At 35.2% G+C, this 19913-nt stretch overlaps 5 protein-coding genes and 2 pseudogenes across 10 annotated transcripts; 5 read left to right on the forward strand and 2 right to left on the reverse strand.

The window, feature by feature from the left end:
- Window positions 1-106: 106 nt before the first annotated feature.
- Window positions 107-1007, reverse strand: LOC104738125 (nicotinamidase 2 pseudogene; annotated as a pseudogene). The gene has a single exon (XR_015577666.1). The product of XR_015577666.1 is annotated as a nicotinamidase 2 pseudogene (transcript).
- On the reverse strand, window positions 967-2858 carry LOC104736336 (chaperone protein dnaJ C76, chloroplastic). 2 transcript variants are annotated; one of them, XM_087481195.1, is made up of 5 exons: window positions 2667-2800; window positions 2430-2567; window positions 2088-2344; window positions 1816-1999; window positions 967-1730 (listed from the first exon to the last, which is right to left on the reverse strand). In XM_087481195.1, exons 1-5 carry the CDS (start codon window positions 2769-2771, stop codon window positions 1104-1106), a joined length of 1311 nt encoding a protein of 436 aa, XP_087337321.1. In that variant the 5' UTR covers window positions 2772-2800; the 3' UTR covers window positions 967-1103. The 2 variants fall into 2 exon arrangements, with proteins under 2 accessions (XP_087337321.1, XP_010454604.1); XM_010456302.3 differs by having other exon boundaries at window positions 2430-2858.
- A 9-nt stretch (window positions 2859-2867) lies between these two features.
- On the forward strand, window positions 2868-5425 carry LOC104736338 (succinate--CoA ligase [ADP-forming] subunit alpha-2, mitochondrial). Its single transcript, XM_010456304.3, has 7 exons — window positions 2868-3315; window positions 3490-3699; window positions 3799-3969; window positions 4205-4328; window positions 4653-4714; window positions 4802-4883; window positions 4983-5425. The coding sequence occupies exons 1-7, from the start codon at window positions 3064-3066 to the stop codon at window positions 5120-5122; spliced, it is 1041 nt and encodes a 346-aa protein (XP_010454606.1). The 5' UTR covers window positions 2868-3063; the 3' UTR covers window positions 5123-5425.
- Window positions 5426-8442: 3017 nt separating this feature from the next.
- LOC104738126 (protein TRANSPARENT TESTA 16-like) lies at window positions 8443-11058 on the forward strand. 4 transcript variants are annotated; one of them, XM_087481198.1, is made up of 7 exons: window positions 8443-8663; window positions 8959-9185; window positions 9897-9966; window positions 10071-10235; window positions 10326-10367; window positions 10485-10526; window positions 10610-11058. In XM_087481198.1, the coding sequence occupies exons 2-7, from the start codon at window positions 8998-9000 to the stop codon at window positions 10844-10846; spliced, it is 744 nt and encodes a 247-aa protein (XP_087337324.1). In that variant the 5' UTR covers window positions 8443-8663; window positions 8959-8997; the 3' UTR covers window positions 10847-11058. The 4 variants fall into 4 exon arrangements, with proteins under 4 accessions (XP_087337324.1, XP_087337325.1, XP_010456657.2 ...); XM_087481199.1 differs by having other exon boundaries at window positions 8449-8663; window positions 10341-10367; XM_010458355.3 differs by having other exon boundaries at window positions 8543-8849.
- A 274-nt stretch (window positions 11059-11332) lies between these two features.
- Window positions 11333-13598, forward strand: LOC104736341 (sugar transport protein 11). Its single transcript, XM_019234727.2, has 3 exons — window positions 11333-11773; window positions 11852-12806; window positions 12931-13598. The coding sequence occupies exons 2-3, from the start codon at window positions 12201-12203 to the stop codon at window positions 13387-13389; spliced, it is 1065 nt and encodes a 354-aa protein (XP_019090272.2). The 5' UTR covers window positions 11333-11773; window positions 11852-12200; the 3' UTR covers window positions 13390-13598.
- On the forward strand, window positions 11734-12156 carry LOC147929363 (sugar transport protein 11 pseudogene; annotated as a pseudogene).
- Window positions 13599-16018: 2420 nt separating the features above from the next.
- Window positions 16019-17825, forward strand: LOC104736343 (transcription factor TCP7). The gene has a single exon (XM_010456306.3). It carries the CDS (start codon window positions 16543-16545, stop codon window positions 17335-17337), a length of 795 nt encoding a protein of 264 aa, XP_010454608.2. The 5' UTR covers window positions 16019-16542; the 3' UTR covers window positions 17338-17825.
- The last annotated feature ends 2088 nt before the right edge of the window (window positions 17826-19913 follow it).

Consider the following 19913-nt stretch of genomic DNA (forward strand, 5'->3'; position numbering starts at 1 on the left):
ATGGCTTATCACGTTTTACATTTTGTTGTCCTCGTTATACACTATAGTCATCAAAACCACACAAATTTAGAGAAGCTACTTTAATTAGAAAGGTGGGAAATATATATTAACAAAGAACCTATGTAAGTGTATCATTGTTTATTAAAGTATTCAACTACACAACAGAACTATTGTTATGAAGCGCTTCACGAGACTACACTAGACCACAGCCATGCGGGCGAAAACACAACAGAACTATACTTAAAAACAGAACTACAACAAAAGGTGTTGTTATCATTAATCAACTACTGAGTAGGCAGACCTCGCTGGAGTTCATCGCAATCGACGAGATAAGCGAAGCCATAAGCGAGATTCATCAGCGTAGCCTCGTGAAGCTCTTTATTAACCGTCGCAGTCGCGTCCGTAGAGAAAAAAACTCTATATCCCCTAACGAACGCGTCACGAGCCGTTGTCTCACAGCACAGGTTCGTCATCACTCCAACCACGATCACCTCCTTCACCCCGATCTTTTCCAGCTTTTCCTGTAGCCGCGTGTTGTGAAACGCGCTGTACGTGCTCTTCTCCACGATCTCGTCTGGTTTGGTGAGTACTATTTGGGAGTGTAACTCCGGGATGATCTCGGAATCCGAGGTTCCGTCGAGGACTAGATCCTCGTCCCACCACTCTCCGAGCATGCCGTGGTCGGTCGGGGACTTGTGGTTGTGGCGCGTGAAGAAGACAGGGATCGAAGCTCGTCGGCATAAGTCGATGGTGGTGAGAGCTTTGTTGAGGATGGTTTTGGCCATTGAGGAGAAGTGATTCTGCATGTCAATGACGAGAAGAGCTGCGTTTTTTGGATTTGGAACTCGCTTTCGTGTCTCGACTTTCTCGATGATAATGACGCCATTTTTGGCGGTGGAGAAGATGAAGATGAAGCTCTTTGATCGGTGGAGATATATTTGAACGAAATGATTGGGCCTAACAGAATATAAAGTGGGCCTAGCCCATGTATGATGTTCATCAGGCATTGTATAATCATTACGGTTCTGTTACATTTGTAGGTGAACAAGTACATGACATGGTCTAATGAGTGATATTGCTGTACATTACTATATCTATCAAGCCTATGCATCTTTATCTTCTAGCTTGGATTGGACAGCTTCCACAAGTTGGAGAAACATTGCTCCAATGAAGTACCAAGTGACTCCTGCTAATAGAAGCTGCTGCCATGGGCTGTTAACTATGGATAGAGCAAGCGAGCCGCCGATATGATCGTTGAGCTCAGAGGCGGCTTTGTAACTTGCTTGATACTGAATCAAGAATACTGCTACTATGGCTGTCCCAAGTGGGAACTTCTGTATCTTGAACTGTCTTCTATATTCTCTTCTACTAGTTGGTTTCTCTTCTAATGGAGTTTTCTTTTGAGTACTCACTCGAGGAATCGAGCTAGCCTTGGAATTGTTGTTGTTTTCAGTTGAGGGAAGAGCTGCGTTTGATGGAGTCCAGTAATCTTCTCCAAGCATGTAAGCTGGTTCTTTTGGTTTGCTTTTGCCGCTCTGTTCTGCTTTTTTCATTGCTGCCACAACATCTTGAAGCTTTCTGATATCTGGATCAACCGATTTTTTTCGTTTGGTAATAGTTAGACTCATGTTTGAATCTGGACTCAATGGTTTCGTGTACGGTGATGATCTCCAGTATAGCCAATTGGAGATAGACCTAATTGCCTCTATTGCACTTATTCTTACGTCTGTCTGCAAAAGCATCCCAAAACAACTACTTGGTATCTGCCAGGGTAAGTTTATTATAACTTGGCTTTATTGACTATGCATAACTCACCTGGGAGCGCTCTTTTGTTTTTCTGCTCATAGTTTTGGCGTATCTTTCCTGAAACTTCTTGACATCAACAAATATATTGGAGACACGTTCCCCAACGGTGTTTCCAACCCCAATCCTCACGTTGCCTCGTGGTTGCTTTGACATAAGAAACTCCAATGGAGCAAGGTCAGATCTCTCCACTATTCTGCACATTTCATACAGAATCATACTTTCCATAAAGGGAATAGAAATTGAAACCAAACTATATCTACAGATACTAGTTATGTGCTCACGAAATGCAGTCTACTGGGCAAGCTTCGATGGCTTCTATGATTTTGGATTCAGGATCAGCCCATTGAGCAACAACCCTCGCTCGCCCATAAGCCGTTTCGATGGCAAAAGTTTTCTCAGCACATAAAGCACACTTCAAGCAACCAACGCACTTAACCTCATCCACAAACGTAGCTCGTTGCTCAGTTTCTGAACCACACCAAACCGAGTAGATCGGTTTCCCTGTATAGCCTCTAAGTTCTTCAAGTTTTGCTTGCTCCTACAACAAGAAAACAAAATTCATATATTACTTGGTGTTGTGGTCTTGACAGAGAGACTACAAGATCAAGAACCAATAGACTAACCTTGTCATAGGCGTGGCGTGCGATCGGATCAGAGAGAAGCTGGTAAGCTTCGTTAAGGATGATGGCCATGTCATGACCTGGATCTCCTGCGATATCAGGATGACAACGTTTCTGCAGCGCACGATACGCTGATTTGATCTGAGCAGTATCAGAACCCCGGTCAACACCCAAAAGGTCATAAAGATCAAAGTCTGTGATAGAAGACGATGATGAAGAAGAAGTGGCTCTACACTTGACCTTGAAAGGTGATCTAAAGGTGATGAGCTTCTGAGATGTGGTAGTACATGGCCATGTAGCTGTCGACGGAGGAAGATTCGTCGGAGTAAGAATCGTCGGTGTCATTTTGTTTGTTTCCCTCCTCTGTTTCGTAAGGTGGGAGGAGTTAGAGAGGGTACAAGTTATTGAAAAAATAACCAAAAATAAATAAAAATTTGTAGATTATTTTAAGGCTGAGGATTAGTGAATTATCGAAATGTTTTTTACAATAAGGGAAAAAATATAAAAAAAGTCTCAAATCCAAATGGGCCTTAACATGGATCATTCAATTAGGCCCAAAATCTTTGGCTTCATTCTTCGTCCATAGGGTTCAGTTGAGATCGTAGGTTTAAGAATTGAAGATCATTTTGAAACAGCCATGTCTAGGCAGGTGACGAGACTTCTCGGATCTCTTCGCCGTTGCTCCGGCGGTGGCGGGAGCTCAGAGTTGGTGGTGGTTCCGTCATGCAGCTCTCTCACTTCATTGACTCAGTCTCGCTCCTTCGGTACGACTCATCCGCCTCCTGCGGCTGTCTTTGTCGACAAAAACACACGTGTCATCTGCCAAGGTATCACCGGAAAGAACGGGACCTTCCACACTGAACAAGCCATTGAGTACGGCACCAAAATGGTATTGTACATTTCGAGAATTTCACAACTAATTAAATTATTCAGTGATCACTGTTCTTTGTTTCTATTGCAATTCGGATTCAATTGAAATGGTGTTTGTTTGAAAGAAAGCTTGTGATAAGCTAATTTTGAGGTTTGGGGGGGGGGGGGGGGGGGGTTGTTGTATAAAATATAGGTAGCAGGAGTGACACCAAAGAAAGGTGGAACAGAACATTTAGGTCTGCCTGTTTTTAACACGGTTGCTGAAGCTAAAGCTGAGACTAAAGCCAATGCCTCTGTGAGTTATGTTCCTGCGCCTTTCGCTGCTGCTGCTATCATGGAAGGTGTTGCTGCTGAGTTAGATCTTGTTGTCTGCATTACTGAAGGCATTCCTCAACATGACATGGTAATGACTTGCTTGTGATATGTGCTTTGATAGTACTTATTCAATATAGTTTAAGCGGAGGCTAAGACTGGTGTCTTGGGACTAATTGTTGTAATGTAGGTTCGTGTAAAGGCTGCTCTTAACAGTCAATCAAAAACTAGGCTGATTGGCCCTAATTGTCCTGGGATTATCAAACCTGGTGAATGCAAGATTGGGATCATGCCTGGATACATCCACAAGCCTGGGAGGATAGGGATTGTTTCTCGATCTGGAACTTTGACATATGAAGCTGTAAGGTTCTTTGTGTTGTTTTCATTTTTGTCTCTCTCTCTGTTTCTGGCTTAGGAAGAAGCAATTTATATTACTGGTTTTTCTTTACCTAAAAACCGATACTTCTTTGGATTGTTAGACGAAGTTTCACCACTGTTTGTTTATTAGCTTTTTGATGAGTTTGGATTACTGGAAGACCTATTTATATTAAGTATAATATCTAATGGTTGCTTTTTGGTTAATCTTTCATATGCAGGTTTTCCAAACTACTGCAGTAGGTTTGGGGCAATCTACGTGTGTAGGAATTGGTGGGGATCCTTTTAACGGCACAAATTTTGTTGACTGCTTGGAGAAGTTCTTCGTCGACCCTCAAACAGAAGGTCTCAGTTTCTGGTCACCATAATCGAACTTTTTCATTTCATACATCTTATAATCTTTTCCCATTTGTCTAGTTGTTTCCTATAGGTCAGTACATTTGATATGTAGTAGATAACCAGTACTTACCTAACTAGTACTTACCTAATAGGCTAATACTAGTTATTTAGTATGTAGAAGAAAGTGATTCGTTTGCAGTAACAGACTCAAGTTGTTGTGAATATTGCAGCCTTTACTTGTTGATTCACCCATCTCCCTCTGTTTTAGAGATTAGTGAAAGAGAATCCAGCATTGGTTTTGCAACTAAGAAATTATTGACTTCCTTTCAGGTATCATTCTCATTGGAGAAATCGGTGGTACTGCAGAAGAAGATGCCGCTGCTTTGATAAAGGTAACCGCAATGCATCTTTTCTAAGAATCAAGGGTTGTCATTTTTAGATGATCAAGAGTATAACCATACTGGTTTTCAAACAAACAGGAAAGTGGTACAGACAAGCCTGTAGTTGCTTTCATTGCTGGACTTACTGCACCACCCGGGCGACGAATGGGTCACGCGGGAGGTAAATGAACTTTACTCAGCTCTTTTTCATTCATTCACTGTTTCCCACTTGAACCCGGGCTTAAATCTTGTATTGTCTTTTTATTTGGGGTCGATGAAGCCATTGTTTCTGGAGGTAAGGGCACGGCTCAAGACAAGATAAAGAGCTTAAGAGACGCTGGAGTTAAGGTGGTTGAGTCACCGGCTAAGATTGGCGCGGCGATGTTTGAGATTTTCCAAGAAAGAGGTCTTTTGAAGTGAAACTACATAAATATCGTAATACGATTGAGATGATTCAGGAACCAACCTCCCCTAATAACAACAGTTGGCCGAAAAATAGAAGAGAGAAAGGGAAATAATCCGTTACCATTGATGAACATTTTTAGGGATGTTTTCTCCCACAAAATGATTATTGCAGAGAGAAATAGAGTCTTTTCTATATGACATTCTATTTGTCAGTTTATTGAAATTTAGCCTCTCTATTTTTGTTGTCTTTGTTTTTGATAAATTAAATTACAAAAACAAAGAAGAAAATGAGAAGAATGAATAGATCAGTTTCATAAAGGACAATTCTTGGGTTCACCCTTCTTATTCACCTCTTTTAGTTTATTGATTAAGGAAATAAATTCTAATTCTGTATATCAATTAATTTTAAAATTATTAATTCTAAATGTTATATTATAGTTTTAAATTATAACATCTAAACCCAAATCACTCTTTTTATATAAGCTCAAATTAAAATATAATTTTTTTAATTGTATAATCTAAACCCTAACCACTATTTTATAAACTCAAACCAACATATAATTTTGCTTAATTTTAAAATCTAAACCCTAACCACTATTTTATAAATCCAAACCAACATATAATTTTGCTTAATTTTAAAATCTAAACCCTAACCACTATTTTGTAAACCCAAACCGACATATAATTTCATTTAATTGTAAAATCTAAACTCTAAACTCTAACCACTCTTTTGTAAACCCAAACCGACATATAATTTTGTTTAATTGTAAAAACTAAACTCTAACCACTTTTTTGTAAACCCAAACCGACATATGATTTCGTTTAATTGTAAAATCTAAACTCTAATCATTATTTTCTAAACCTAACCAACATAATTTCCTTAATAAAAAATCTACATAATTGGTTTTTTTAACTTGTTTTATTTTTTTATTTTAATTTTGATTTATTTTATAAATATGATATGACATAACAATTTGTTGTATTTTGATTGGTTAATTAAGAGGAGATGAATAAGAGTGGTGAACCCAAAAAAATTCTTTCGGAAATTTCTTATTAAACATAGTTTTGAAAATTATATGAAACAATATCTTGAATCAATTGTATCTTTGTCTACTTCGACAATATTAATGACAATCTATTTCACTTTAATAACAACTAACCCCCAAAAAAAAAAAGATGACAGCTAATCGAAATAAAGTTTGGTAAGTTTCGTAATATGAAGAAGATTCATAAAAAGTTGTATTATAATAGGAAAACAATTGACAGTGTGAATGAACACTTAATAAAAGCAAAGAGGTCTAATCTCTAATTGGGTCCTACAATAATCAATGGTAATCCATGCAGAGGTTGTCATTAATTAATAATACTAATCAGTGGTTATCACTGATTCACATAAAGACGCATACGTCAGACGATCCGTCACATTACAATTATGCACTTTGTCATACGTTTTACTCAATCTGTGTAATAAGTTCGCGTAAGCCTCTCAAAGAAAAACCGAAACATTTATCATTTTGTTAGGCAAAACTAATACGTAATTTATTTGTGTGGTAGACAAAGCCATATAACATACGTAGTGGCAGCAGAACAGAAGAGTGGGATAGTCGAAGTGACGAAACTAGTCTTGGACCCCCCAACTGTTCCTCTTTGATCATTAGTTTCCTATTTAGATAGCAGAACATGTTTCTTGTGAGTCCTTCTGACAGAACAGATGCGACGACTGACCATAACTCTCTCTGCTTCCTTAAAAATCCTGTGACCCCCAAAAAATTCAAAGGAAAAGACTTTACGTTAGAAATTTAAACCGGATTGGTAGTATATAACATAATTGTATATATTCGTTCATCACGGTTCCACTTTCCAAGGAATTTTCCAATATTGTCATATGATGTAGTTAAATTGTCTACGCGAATTATCTAGTTATATATAATGACTTTGTCACTATATTTATTCGTTAATAGGCTATATGGTTTCCTTAATTTGACATATTAATTTGTTACAATTTACAAACATGTCACAAAATGATTCAATTGTGTATATTTATATATAGGAGCTAATTACTTTATATATAGTATTGTCAGAAACTTTGAGAACATATATAGAGAGAGATGCCAGTGTTCCTTTTTCAGAATTTTAATGTTCGAGATATTAGCTATATATATAGTACAAGAAAAAGATTCAAGTCATCCTATAAAAATATATACTATATTAGAAACTCAATATATATACCCACTACAGTTTTTATTACCTTTGCCTTGTGTGGTGATGCATGTAGATGTAGCTGTATAGAGACACATGCGCTCCTTTCTTGTTATCTTCTCCGTTTTGTAACCAGTTTATTAATGAAATTGAAATTAACTCGTTTAATATAAATTATAGATTCTGAATTGCAATCTCAAATTTGATATTTGATTTTGGCTAACAAATTTTGACTCGCAGAAAAAAGGAACTATACTTTATAACAAATAATTTAGCTAGATATACACCTTAAATAAATTGATGGTATAACTATAGAAATACAATCAACGAGAGGGCTTTTATCTTAATGATGAATATGGCAGAGGAGGTGGGTAAGAAGAAAAAAAAGTCACTTTCAAGTATTGTTACACTTTGTCCTATCTCATTTGGCTACTCTCTCTCTCTCTCTTTTGCTTTGTTCCTTTTTTAGTAACTTTGTTTTCCTTAAAACATTTTTCATTAAATTTCCATTTTCGGGTTTTCTCCGAATTACGTCATGCATGGCAGCTCAAAGAAATTAGTGGTTGGAGATTTTACTAAAAAGGATATTCTTTGCTAAATAAATTACCGATCACTGCCATTACATGTCTTATCTAATTAGTAATTCGACATTTTATGTTATATTTTAATTTTTGATAACTTTTCGTCAAAACTAAAACAAAGTTAAGATGCCTTAACTTATATTATCTATAAATGTTGGGTATAGTAAAACATTAAAATCTCACAAGGATATAGTTTTTTTTTTCCTTTTAATTACAGAAACTTATATTAAACGAGTTAATTGTGTACGTTTATATTTAAATTATTTCAAAAGACAAATTGCAAAGAGACTGAAAATAATATCTTAAGAACTAAAACCTTGCAATTCACTGTAAGATAATGAGATAGGACAAAGTGTAACAATATATATATTAGGTTAATTGTGCAAATTAAAGCGCACTAGTTGTAGAATGCTGAACATTAACGGGTTACCAATATACGTTTACCGCATAACGCATTAACATTTGAAACCCTACTATAACAAAAAAAATGTTGATATATATGACAATTTTTTTTTTGGTAAGGGATATATATTACAAATAGGTAAGCCACTTTTTGCACTTGACAGAAATATTATTGTAAGAAAGGAGAGAAAGATAAAATAATTAGTGGATAGAAGATGGTGAGTTAAGACTACACGCCACACACAAGAATTGTATACAGAAAAGAGAAAGTGTAATTAAGTATATTCTTCCCCATTATATCTCTCACCTTCATCCAACCTCAATATACACTGATCTCCATTTCCAGATCCCCAAGAACACAGCTCCAACAAAAAGTACTTTTAGCAACACTCTCTTATAAATTTTCCCTTTATCTCACTAGCTATCTCTCTCTCTATATATATATATATATATATTTCTCACTAGCTCTTTCACATATACTCTTTTCTCTCTCTATCTCCTCTCCAATTCATACATCAAGAATCAAGAATCAAACACCATCTTCCTTGAAAATGAATCCTGTAATTAACTAATTCTAGGGTTTCGGACTTTTTTGTTTTGTTTTGGGTTTTGTAGATAATTAGGGTTTCTTTTAAGTTGATCTAGCTTTCATATATATATTTGAATCAGGAGGAAGAGGGAGGGAGTAATAAGAGAAAGAAGAGAGTGATGGGAAGAGGGAAGATAGAGATAAAGAAGATAGAGAATCAGACAGCGAGGCAAGTGACCTTCTCCAAGAGAAGAAATGGTCTTATCAAGAAGACTCGTGAGCTCGCTATTCTCTGTGACGCTCACATCGGTCTCATAGTCTTCTCGGCCACCGGAAAGCTCTCCGAGTTCTGCTCTGAAAACAACAAGTACGGTTTACTTCTTCTTTCTTCTTCTTCTTCTTCTTCTTCCAATTTCTTCAAATTAGGGTTTCAGAGATCGATACATATACATGTGTATGTATATATTCATCTAATTAATGAGGATATGAGCTGAGATACATGATATAGCTCATGCTTGTGAACAGACAGTTTTCATCATTAGTTTCTGAAGTAGCAGGTGTCATGAGTCTGTTTTACATTTTTAATTTGTCCCAGAAGTTAAGAATCTTTGATCCAATATTTTTGTTCTTGGAGTATTTATTTTGTACATATGTGTAGCATGCATGTATCTTATCATATTTAATACATAGGGGTCAAATTCTATATTTCTTACAGCTGCCAAACAAAGAGGTCTTTCTGCAAACATTTGACATTTTTTTTTCAATTTGCTTTTTTTCATATTAATTAATATCCCTATTATATCTAGTATAATGTGTATACCTATATCTCAAAGTAATTATGTTAATGATTCGAGTTTAAGTACAATTATAAAGATATGTTAATTAGATCTAAGTCATGAACCAGAAAACAAAAGAAAAGTGAGTGAGGAGAACGCCTTTAAATTTATTTTATTTTAATCAATGTATTAAATATTTGTTATTAGAGTTTTGTACATTTTACTTCACTGATTATTGAAGTCTTAATGTTTTTGTAACATTAAAGAGATACTAATTTGATCACACTTTATTTTGAATATAGGATGCCTCAGCTCATTGACCGATACTTGCAGACCAATGGATTGCGACTTCCTGATCATCAGGACGACCAGGTATATATATGTAAAGATATACTTATTTCGTTGTCATTGTGTTACCGATTGACAAAGAAAAGCATATAATACACTAATGTACATGTGTTAACTTGTGTGTGTAGGCGCAATTGTACCATGAGATGGAAGCACTAAGAAGAGAGATATGTAACCTTGAGCTCCATCTGCGTCCATATCAAGGACATGACTTAGCCTCCATTCCTCCTCATGAGCTTGACGGACTCGAGCGACAGCTGGAACATTCTGTCCTCAAAGTCCGTGAGCGTAAGGTAAATGCAATATATGTTCATATCAATACATGTCCTCTTAAAGCTAAATTGATTACACTTTTGTTTTATTTCTGCTTTAATATAATGAAGAATGAGTTGATGCAGCAACAGTTGGAGAATCTAAGCAGAAAGGTCACTCTCTAATCACTCTTTTTTTGTTTTTTTTTTACTAATTTCCTCTAATAATCTTATGAAACCGCTGGTTTAATAATCATTACCATGTCTGTATATATATATATATATGATCAGAAGCGGATGTTAGAAGAAGATAACGATAACATGTGCCGTTGGGTAAGTTTGGTTACTATAGATAATGTTTTCACATTTTCGATTGAATGATATTTTTCCGTATATACTAAGTTCTTTTATTGCAGCTACATGAGCATCGTGCAGCGATTGAGTTTCAACAAGCTGGGATAGAGACCAAACCAGGGGAGTATGTACAGTTTCTAGAACAGCTTCAGTACTATAACAATGATCATCAGCAGCAACAACAACAACCAAACAGTCTTCTTCAGCTTGCTACACAGCTTCCTTCAGAGATTGATCCAAATTACCATCTCCAGCTAGCTCAGCCTAATCTTCAAAACGATCCAGCTCCCAAAGAGTGATTAATCTAATTAATCCTCAATACATCTTCTCTTTCTTTCTGGGGACAACTTAATGAATTTTTATTAATTACCCTATATTTTGATGTTAGCCAATGCCTTCTTTTGTTGTCTGTTTTGTGTGGCCATAAAACCTTGTTTGAAGTACAATTTACTTGAGAAGCACAGTGGTCTTTGGTTATAATTTTTATTCATCATTATCATACATATATATAGTATTCCAACTAGCGACCAACTGTTTTGTAAACGCATGTGTTCCAAACTATATATGTTTGTGAATGTAAATTTAGATGACCAGGTCAGCTCAATGTACTGTTATAATATATCATAAATTTTATCTGATCGGTTAAAAGACAAGAGTGAAAAAAGATAAAGTTGAGCAAAACTATTCTTAGATTATTCGCAGCAAAAAATAAAATAAATAAAATAAAAAAAAAATCTGCAGCTCCGAATTATATATATAGTTTGACTGTAAATAGATTATACGGATTTTGATAGAGTGGATCATAATGCCCGAAAGTAACTCTTATAAAAACTCAGCCAAGATTGAAAAAAAAGGTTCCAACAATTCTTGGAAGAACGATCTTACGGAGGCTTGCAAGAACGATCAAGAAGCCAAGAAACATGTTTCAGAACAAGAAACTTGTTCTTCTTCTTCTTCTCGTTCTTCGTCTTCCTCATCATCACGTTGTATTCATTACAACGAGATAAGACTTGAGTTCTTGATCGCCCCAACAACCATCATCATCATCTAAAGCCCAAAAATAAAGTTGCGGATCGTCTAAAAAAATATGGCAGGAGGAGCTTTTATAGGCGATAGTGGCCATGGATGAGACTACAAAGAAGGCCGTGTAACCGCCTTTGTCGTGATTACCTGCATTGTAGCTGCAATGGGTGGTCTTCTCTTCGGTTACGACATTGGTATCTCAGGTTTGTTTCTTGCCTCCTAAGTAAACCTGTTTTCTCCTCTCTATCCATTCTCTATGATTCTTCTCAATGTTTTTTCAGGAGGAGTGACATCAATGGAGGAGTTTCTAAGGAGATTCTTCCCTGACGTGCTTCGTCAAATGCGGAAACAAACAGGGCGTGAAACAGAGTACTGCAAATACGACAATGAGCTTCTAACTCTCTTCACCTCTTCTCTTTACCTTGCTGCATTATTTGCATCTTTCCTTGCTTCAACTATCACAAGGCTTTTTGGACGGAAGGTGTCGATGACGATCGGGAGTCTCACTTTTCTCACCGGAGCTCTTCTCAATGGTTTCGCTATCAACTTCGAGATGTTATCATCGGGAGGTTATTTCTCGGTGTAGGTGTCGGATTCACTAACCAATCTGTTCCTCTTTACCTCTCTGAGATGGCTCCTGCTAAGATTAGAGGAGCTCTCAACAATTTTTTCCAATTAGCAATCACGATTGGGATCTTCGCAGCGAACCTTGTCAACTACGCAACCCCAAAGCTCAAGAACGGGATCGGGTGGAGACTCTCTCTCGGTTTAGCTGGTGTTCCTGCAGTTATGATGCTTTTCGGATGCCTTTTCTTGCCAGACACGCCAAACTCAATCCTTGTACGTGGGAAAAAAGAAAAGGCCAAGGAGATGCTTCAGAAGATCAGAGGAACCATGGAGGTGGAGCATGAGTTTAATGATCTTTGCAACGCGAGTGAGTCGGCCAAGAGAGTTAAGCACCCATGGACGAACATAATGCAAGCTGGTTATCGACCACAGCTAACGTTATGTACCTTCATCCCGTTCTTCCAGCAGCTAACCGGGATCAACGTCATTATGTTCTACGCACCTGTTCTGTTTAAGACCATCGGTTTCGGAAGTGACGCCTCTCTTATATCCGCGGTCATCACCGGTCTCGTCAATGTCTTTTCCACCATTGTCTCCATCTACTCCGTCGACAGATTCGGACGCAGAGTTTTGTTTTTTGAAGGCGGTATTCAGATGATGTTGACGCAGGTGCGTACAAGCACTAAAACATTGAAAGTGCTCTGTTTTCCAAAACAGAGCATCCTACTTCATGCTCTGCTTTCAAAAAAGCATATTACAGTAACAACAATGATTTGTTTTCCTTTGGTTTCAGGTCGCGGTTGGGTCGACGATCGGATGGAGATTTGGACTTAACGGGGAAGGAACGTTATCAAAGATTGATGCGGATATAATCTTGGCATTGATCTGCATCTACGTGGCCGGTTTCGCGTGGTCGTGGGGACCCTTGGGGTGGTTAGTGCCTAGTGAGATATGTCCATTGGAGATTAGGTCGGCAGGACAATCGTTAAACGTCTCGGTGAACATGTTCTTCACTTTCTTCATTGGACAATTCTTTTTGACGATGCTTTGCCACATGAAGTTTGGTCTGTTCTTCTTCTTCGCAGTCATGGTCGTGATCATGACCATTTTCATTTACTTGTTGTTGCCGGAGACAAAAGGAGTCCCAATTGAGGAGATGGAGAAAGTGTGGAAAGAACATAGATACTGGGGGAAGTATAGTCATAATGATGATGATGGCGATGATGGCGATGATGATGCTCATGTTTTTTAGTTGATGAGCTTTTGGTCAAGATTTTTGGAATTTAAAGATGTGGTAGGATTTTAAAAAACTTCTTGATGACAAAACGCTTATTGGATTGTAATGTAGCTATTGGTACTCCCACAGCCTTTGTGTTGGATTGGGTTTCAAGTTTAAAGGTACACCCTGACCATTTTTTAATGAAAATGCCGACATGAGGACACGTCGCTCATGATTGTATATTTTGCATTGTATTAGAGAGGGTACGACGAGAATGACAATAATTAAAAAAAAATAATGTTAGTGTTCGGTGCATAAGTCATAAATAAATTAATTGTTACAACGATATATGAGAAAAAGATCTCAACGAGGGGACGAGACTAAGTGTAGTCTCATTCGATGTGTATTCACTAGTATGAGCAACTTCACATCATTTCTTTCTTTTGAACAAAATAAATTAAAGACCCCATGTTTAGCAACTATCAATGGACTCATCAAATTTTATACAAACACTCAATTTGATCTATTTCTTGATTTCGCCATAGTTTTTTATGGAATTCTTGAGATAACTTTTTTTCAAAATTTATAATAAATTTCTTTTTAAGTAACTTTCTTAAAATACATTGACGGAGATGCCCTAATGACATAGCAAATCTTGCGTATCTGCAAAGTGGACTAATCCACTTATTTTCAATGTCAAAATCAAGCGAGACATCCACTTAAAATACTTGGTTCACCCCTCTTCATTCACTTTCTTATAAAATAAAGAAATAAAATATGTATACATTATTATAAAATTAAAAACTTAAACTGTTGTTTTATAAACTCAAACCGTGATATAATTTTGTTTTAATTGTAAAATCTAAACTCTAACCATCACATTTGTAAACCCAAACTGACATCTAATTTCGTTCTAATTGTATAATTTAAACCCTAACCATCACATTTGTAAACCCAAACCGACATATAATTTCGTTCTAATTGTAAAATCTAAACCCTAACCATCACATTTGTAAACCCAAACTGATATATAATTTTGTTCTAATTATAAAATCTAAACCCTAATTCTCATTAATAAACCCAAACTGATATATAAACTGGTTTAATTGTAAAATCTAAACCAAGTCAATATTTAACCTTTATTAAATAAAAGTATACATAATTTGTTTCTTTAATTTGTTTTGTTTTTTAATTTAATTTTGATGTATTTTTAAATAAAATATTAGATAGTTAATTTTGATTGGTTGAGAAGGGAGGAAGTGAATACAAAGGTTAACCTAAGTATAGCACAATGACTACATTAATGTTCTTTAATACATACAAATATACGTATTGGGATGTCGTCGGTCAAAAATATTAGTATATTCAATGAACAAATCTACGGAACTATATAATACAGGATACAAAACTATATAATTTATATAGCAAAAGATGCTAACACGTTTAACACAAAACTATACGTTTTTGACATGATATGATATGGTGGGTGATGTTTCTAATATAGCAAGTTTCTCCAACTGATGCAAATTTATAGTTACTTTAATGCAAACAATTATGGACCTTACTGGACCTGTTAACCAGTTTCTTTTGGGATATTCACATCCCTTAATTTATTATCTGTATCCAGAAATTTCACGAATATCTGTAAATAAATAAATAAATAAAAATATATATATATATATATATATATATATATATATATTAGACTAAAATACTGGATATCTATATATAAATACCGGATATCCCAAAAAAACAGATATCTATTTTAAAATTTAGCATTATTCATATCTGTTTTATCCATCATTTTAATGACCATATTTATATTTATTTGGCTGGATATTTTCTTTTGAAATGGATACCAAATATGAATACACATATCCTCAGATATGGATATTAATCCCAAACCTACACTCAATACCCATGTCAATTTAGATTTACAGTTTTACTTGGTTTGATATATTTAGTTTAAGTTTTATGGAGAATATAATGGGCCTGAATCCGGAAATAGCCCATTGGACACTTATTTATAAAATTGAATACCTTTTAACAAAAAAAACTAATTGAATTCATAAGTATATGTAATTTTAATTCCCGTGTCGACGACAGAGGAATTTGAATAATCTGAGAGCTTTCGATTTCTGACATTTCACGTAAAACACGTGATACTGGAGAGCGGAGAGTTTCATAATGGTGGCAAAAATTATTGCCAAACATAAATAAATAAAAGAACCAAAAAGCTTTATATAACTTAGATAAGTTTTGATGTCAAAGTCTACTTACCCAATCAATTACCTCACTGATTTGTCCCCTGTTCAATCTTTTTCAATTCTTATACGAAAACAACTTTTTTTTTCTTCTTACAAAAGATTAATTTTCACGCAAGTACAAAAGAAATGTTCACATTAGCTAAAAAGTCTAAAAGACTAATAACCAGATTAGTCGTCCCCAGATTTTTATTTATTTTTTAGTGTGTATTTAGATTAAATCTCTTTACTGTATGCCGTTTTAGTAGTTTCAATTTTCAATTACGAAAACAGTAAAAATTTGTTGTCCCGAAAACGATGATATAGTTAACTTCATCTAAAAAACGATACAATGGTCAGCATAGTACGTAGTTTAGTTTTTTTTACATGTAACATAATGTGGTCTATATTGATTTGTACCAATATCATGTCATCGATATAAAACTATACATATTGTTTCAAAATCAACCACCAAAACAAGATGTAGTTACATTTTTAAAAAAATAAACTCAATAGAAAAAGGTAAAAATTAGTAGTGAATAGGTGACGTGGGATGGATAAACGTCTCATTAAATGCACGTAGCAGAAACCGGAGGACCGAAGACCCTACCCTCCCCCCTCCCAGTGTTAAATTCTCCTGCCGGAGCGTGGTCCCTACGCGACCTCCTTCTTCACCGGAAGTGTATAACGCGAGTGCACTCCACCGCGTCGGGACAAAAAACTCTAAAATGTCCCCTCAAAAAAGAAAAAAAAAAAAAAAAAGTAAGAGATGGTGAGCTGTGTTAAAAAAAAAAGGACCCACCACACCCATGTGCTTCTCCTTCCCTGTCTCCACCAGCTCCCTCCCTCCTCCTCCTCAATCATTTGCTTCTTCTCTCACTGTTAAGTACAAAAAATTATAATACTAAAAGAGAGAAGAACAACCCCAGATCGCAACCAAACCATGTCTATTCACAACAACAACAACAACGGAGTTATGATCTCCTCATCATCAAACGGATCAGCTTTAATCGAACAGCAACAACAGTCTTCTTCAGTCGTGGTGAAGAAACCACCTGCGAAAGATCGACACAGCAAAGTCGATGGAAGAGGGAGAAGGATCCGTATGCCTATTATATGCGCAGCTCGTGTGTTTCAGCTAACAAGAGAGCTTGGTCACAAATCAGATGGTCAAACTATTGAATGGTTACTTCGTCAAGCTGAGCCTTCTATTATAGCTGCGACAGGAACTGGTACAACTCCTGCTAGTTTCTCTACTGCTTCTGTCTCAATCCGTGGATCCAACAATTCTACTTCTTTGTCTTCCTCTCTTCTTGATCATAAACCCACCACTTTACTTGGTTCCTCTTCACCGTTTATACTTGGGAAACGTGTCAGAGCTGATGAGGATAATCATAATCACAATAATAATAATAGTTCCGGTGGTAAAGATGAGAGCTTTACGACGACGACGCCAGCTGGGTTCTGGGCTGTTCCGGCGAGGCCTGATTTTGGACAAGTTTGGAGCTTTACAGGAGGAGGAGCTCCAGTACAAGAGATGTTTTTACAACAACAACATCATCATCATCATCAACAACCTTTGTTTGTTCATCATCATCAGCAACAACAACAACAAGCTGCAATGGGTGAAGCTTCAGCTGCTAGAGTTGGGAATTATCTTCCGGGTCATCTTAATTTGCTTGCTTCTTTATCCGGTGGATCTCCTGGGTCGGGTCGAAGAGATGAAGATCCACGTTGATGGTGTTTGTTTAACAAGTTAAGCCCCTTTTAGTAGGTTTCGAGGGCTAATTTGGTATATATATATATATAAATATTTATTTATCTTATTCGTCATTTGTTGTGTGTGTTCTTGAAGATTGATTTTGTTTCAGAATCTTCGTCAAGTGATTTGAGAGTATCGTTTAGCCTTAAGTATTGTTTTTTTGATTAGGGTTAAATTAGGGTTTAAGAATGTTTTTTTTTGGAGGAAGATTACTTTTGTTTAGAACAAAAGGGAAAATTTCAGAAACCGCGGAGGTTTCGTTTTGTCCTTTTGTTGTTGTTGTTGTTGTTGTTGTTGTTCTGTCTGGTTTGTTTTCCGGCGAAACAGAGCCGTCGTTAAAATTCCAGATATATTATGTGTTTGGTGCTAATTTGTGTAATGATGTGTTTACAATTGTGGTGAAGCATTTGGCGTAAGCTGTTAAACCACAGTTTATATATTTTTAATAAATGTTTTCGACTTCATTATTGTTCCTTCTTTTCTCTGCATTTATTTGCTAGACTATAGCATTTTTTATGTGAGTGTGATTGTTTCGTTGAAATCGAACTAGATGATTATGAATTTGAAGTGAACCATTTTATAATCCATGTTATGTGTTGTGGATTTTGAGAGGTTTTTTTTTGTTTTTTCTTTGGGTTTCGCGTCTTGATTTAAATGCGAGAACAGAGGATAAAAAAAAAGACAAACCAGTTGTGTCTGAAAAAAAAAAATATGAAAAGACGACTTAACCAGTTGTGTCTGAAATTCTGAATTCTTCAATTTTGTTGCCTTTTTTGTGCCTTTTGAAAGTTTCGTTTGTCACGTTAGTCAGAGAAAGATTAATTCACTGTTAAAACCATATGTGAATATGACTTCAGATGTTTATATATACATCACCAGACGATTAGCTTTATGTTTATTTTGATTTTTTGGCAACAAAAAAAAAATACTGTATGTATTGTAAATCGTAATAGTGGGTTTTAACTTTTAAGCCCTGAACTGAAATAGTAAACTTATGCAAAAAAACATATATAGACTCAAAGTAAAGATAATGATAACTAATGCGGTAGATCATTATTTAGTTTAGTGGTTTCATATGCTCGATCCTAGCTATATCTGCTGAGTAATGTATTAAATTCAGAATTTATTTATTATTACAATTATATTTGATGAAAAATTTGTCAACGTGATTAGATATGTTTGTTAGACTATTTAGGTCGCACTAACCAATCAAAGAATCAAACAAATTTCGCCATCAAAAAAAATAATCCATTAATGGAAAGATGTTAACAAAAAGTTGGTGTTTTGTTATTTCTTTAATTAGTAGTACTAGTAATTAACACTAATGCAAATAATAATGAGGTGGGGGATCTTAGTGATCATCGACTCGTATAAAAAAATAAAAAGTCCGTACCTTTTTATTGTCAAATCATCTAAATGACCCCAACCCCAATAATTGATGATATGGTCCCATTTTTTTGATCTTTTCTACCCGAAAAAAATATTTTTATAGGCTGGCATATAAATTCATATACTGTACGAGTATTAATATTTCTCATATACATATATCGCATTTTGGACCGACACATGTAAGTAAATGGCCTCTCATTCACCTCACTCTACCAGCTCTACTAGTGCCGTGTTTTAAATGTACTACTGTCAAATGCTTTCATTTTTAATCTTTATTTTTCAGAATATTTGATGTCTAAACTCTAAACACACATTAGTGTCACAATTTGATTTACGAATCCGATATCATATCAAAAAATGGGGCAAGAAATATTATCAAGATATATAGTTTGTTCATTTTCAACTAATTAAGAAACACATTTTTACATCTTATTTGTTTAGTTACTAATGTAAAACTATGCAACTAATTAATTATTTCAACCGGTTACATTTGTTGTTTGGTTGTAAATAATAATCTGTATGGAAGTTTCAATTTTGATGTATATGATTGTTATTTGTTTTTTTTTTCTATTTGCTAAATGCAAATACTGTAGAAGTTTGAAAAAAAGAAGTTAAACTAGAATTTACGCTGTTAAAATCAGGGGTGAGCAAAATATCCGATTCAAAAATTAGGTTATCCAGAACTTTCAGATACGGTTTCGGGTAATTTGAAAATTTATTATAGCTTTAACATTTTTAGTTATTTGTGGATTCAAATATCCGTGAATATTGTTAGATCTGGTTTCAAATTAGATGTTTCATGAATTTGGATCCGAATGTCTCAAAATTCAAGGATATAATCTACATATCCTTAATTAATATTATGTAGTTTTGGATTTGTTGTAAGCTATGTTAGTTTTATTTTCAAATTATCTGTGTAAAAATTTTATCATAATAAATTATATTTAATAAATTTTATCTATATCACCCCTAAGAAATTTGAACAAAAAAAGTTTTGGTAAATCCATTGATTAACCGAAATTATATATTAATCTTTTTTCTTGTGTGTAAAAGAAAATCTCTATTTGTCTTCCCCAGTTTTTTTCTTATAAATTATGATGTTATTAAAAAAAATATATTAAATTTTAATCAGTGAATATTTATAATTTTGTATTGAATTAAAA

The sequence above is a fragment of the Camelina sativa genome, chromosome 13 (assembly GCF_030686135.1).
Source record: "Camelina sativa cultivar CO46 ecotype springtype chromosome 13, ASM3068613v1".
Classification (NCBI taxonomy): Eukaryota; Viridiplantae; Streptophyta; class Magnoliopsida; order Brassicales; family Brassicaceae; genus Camelina; species Camelina sativa.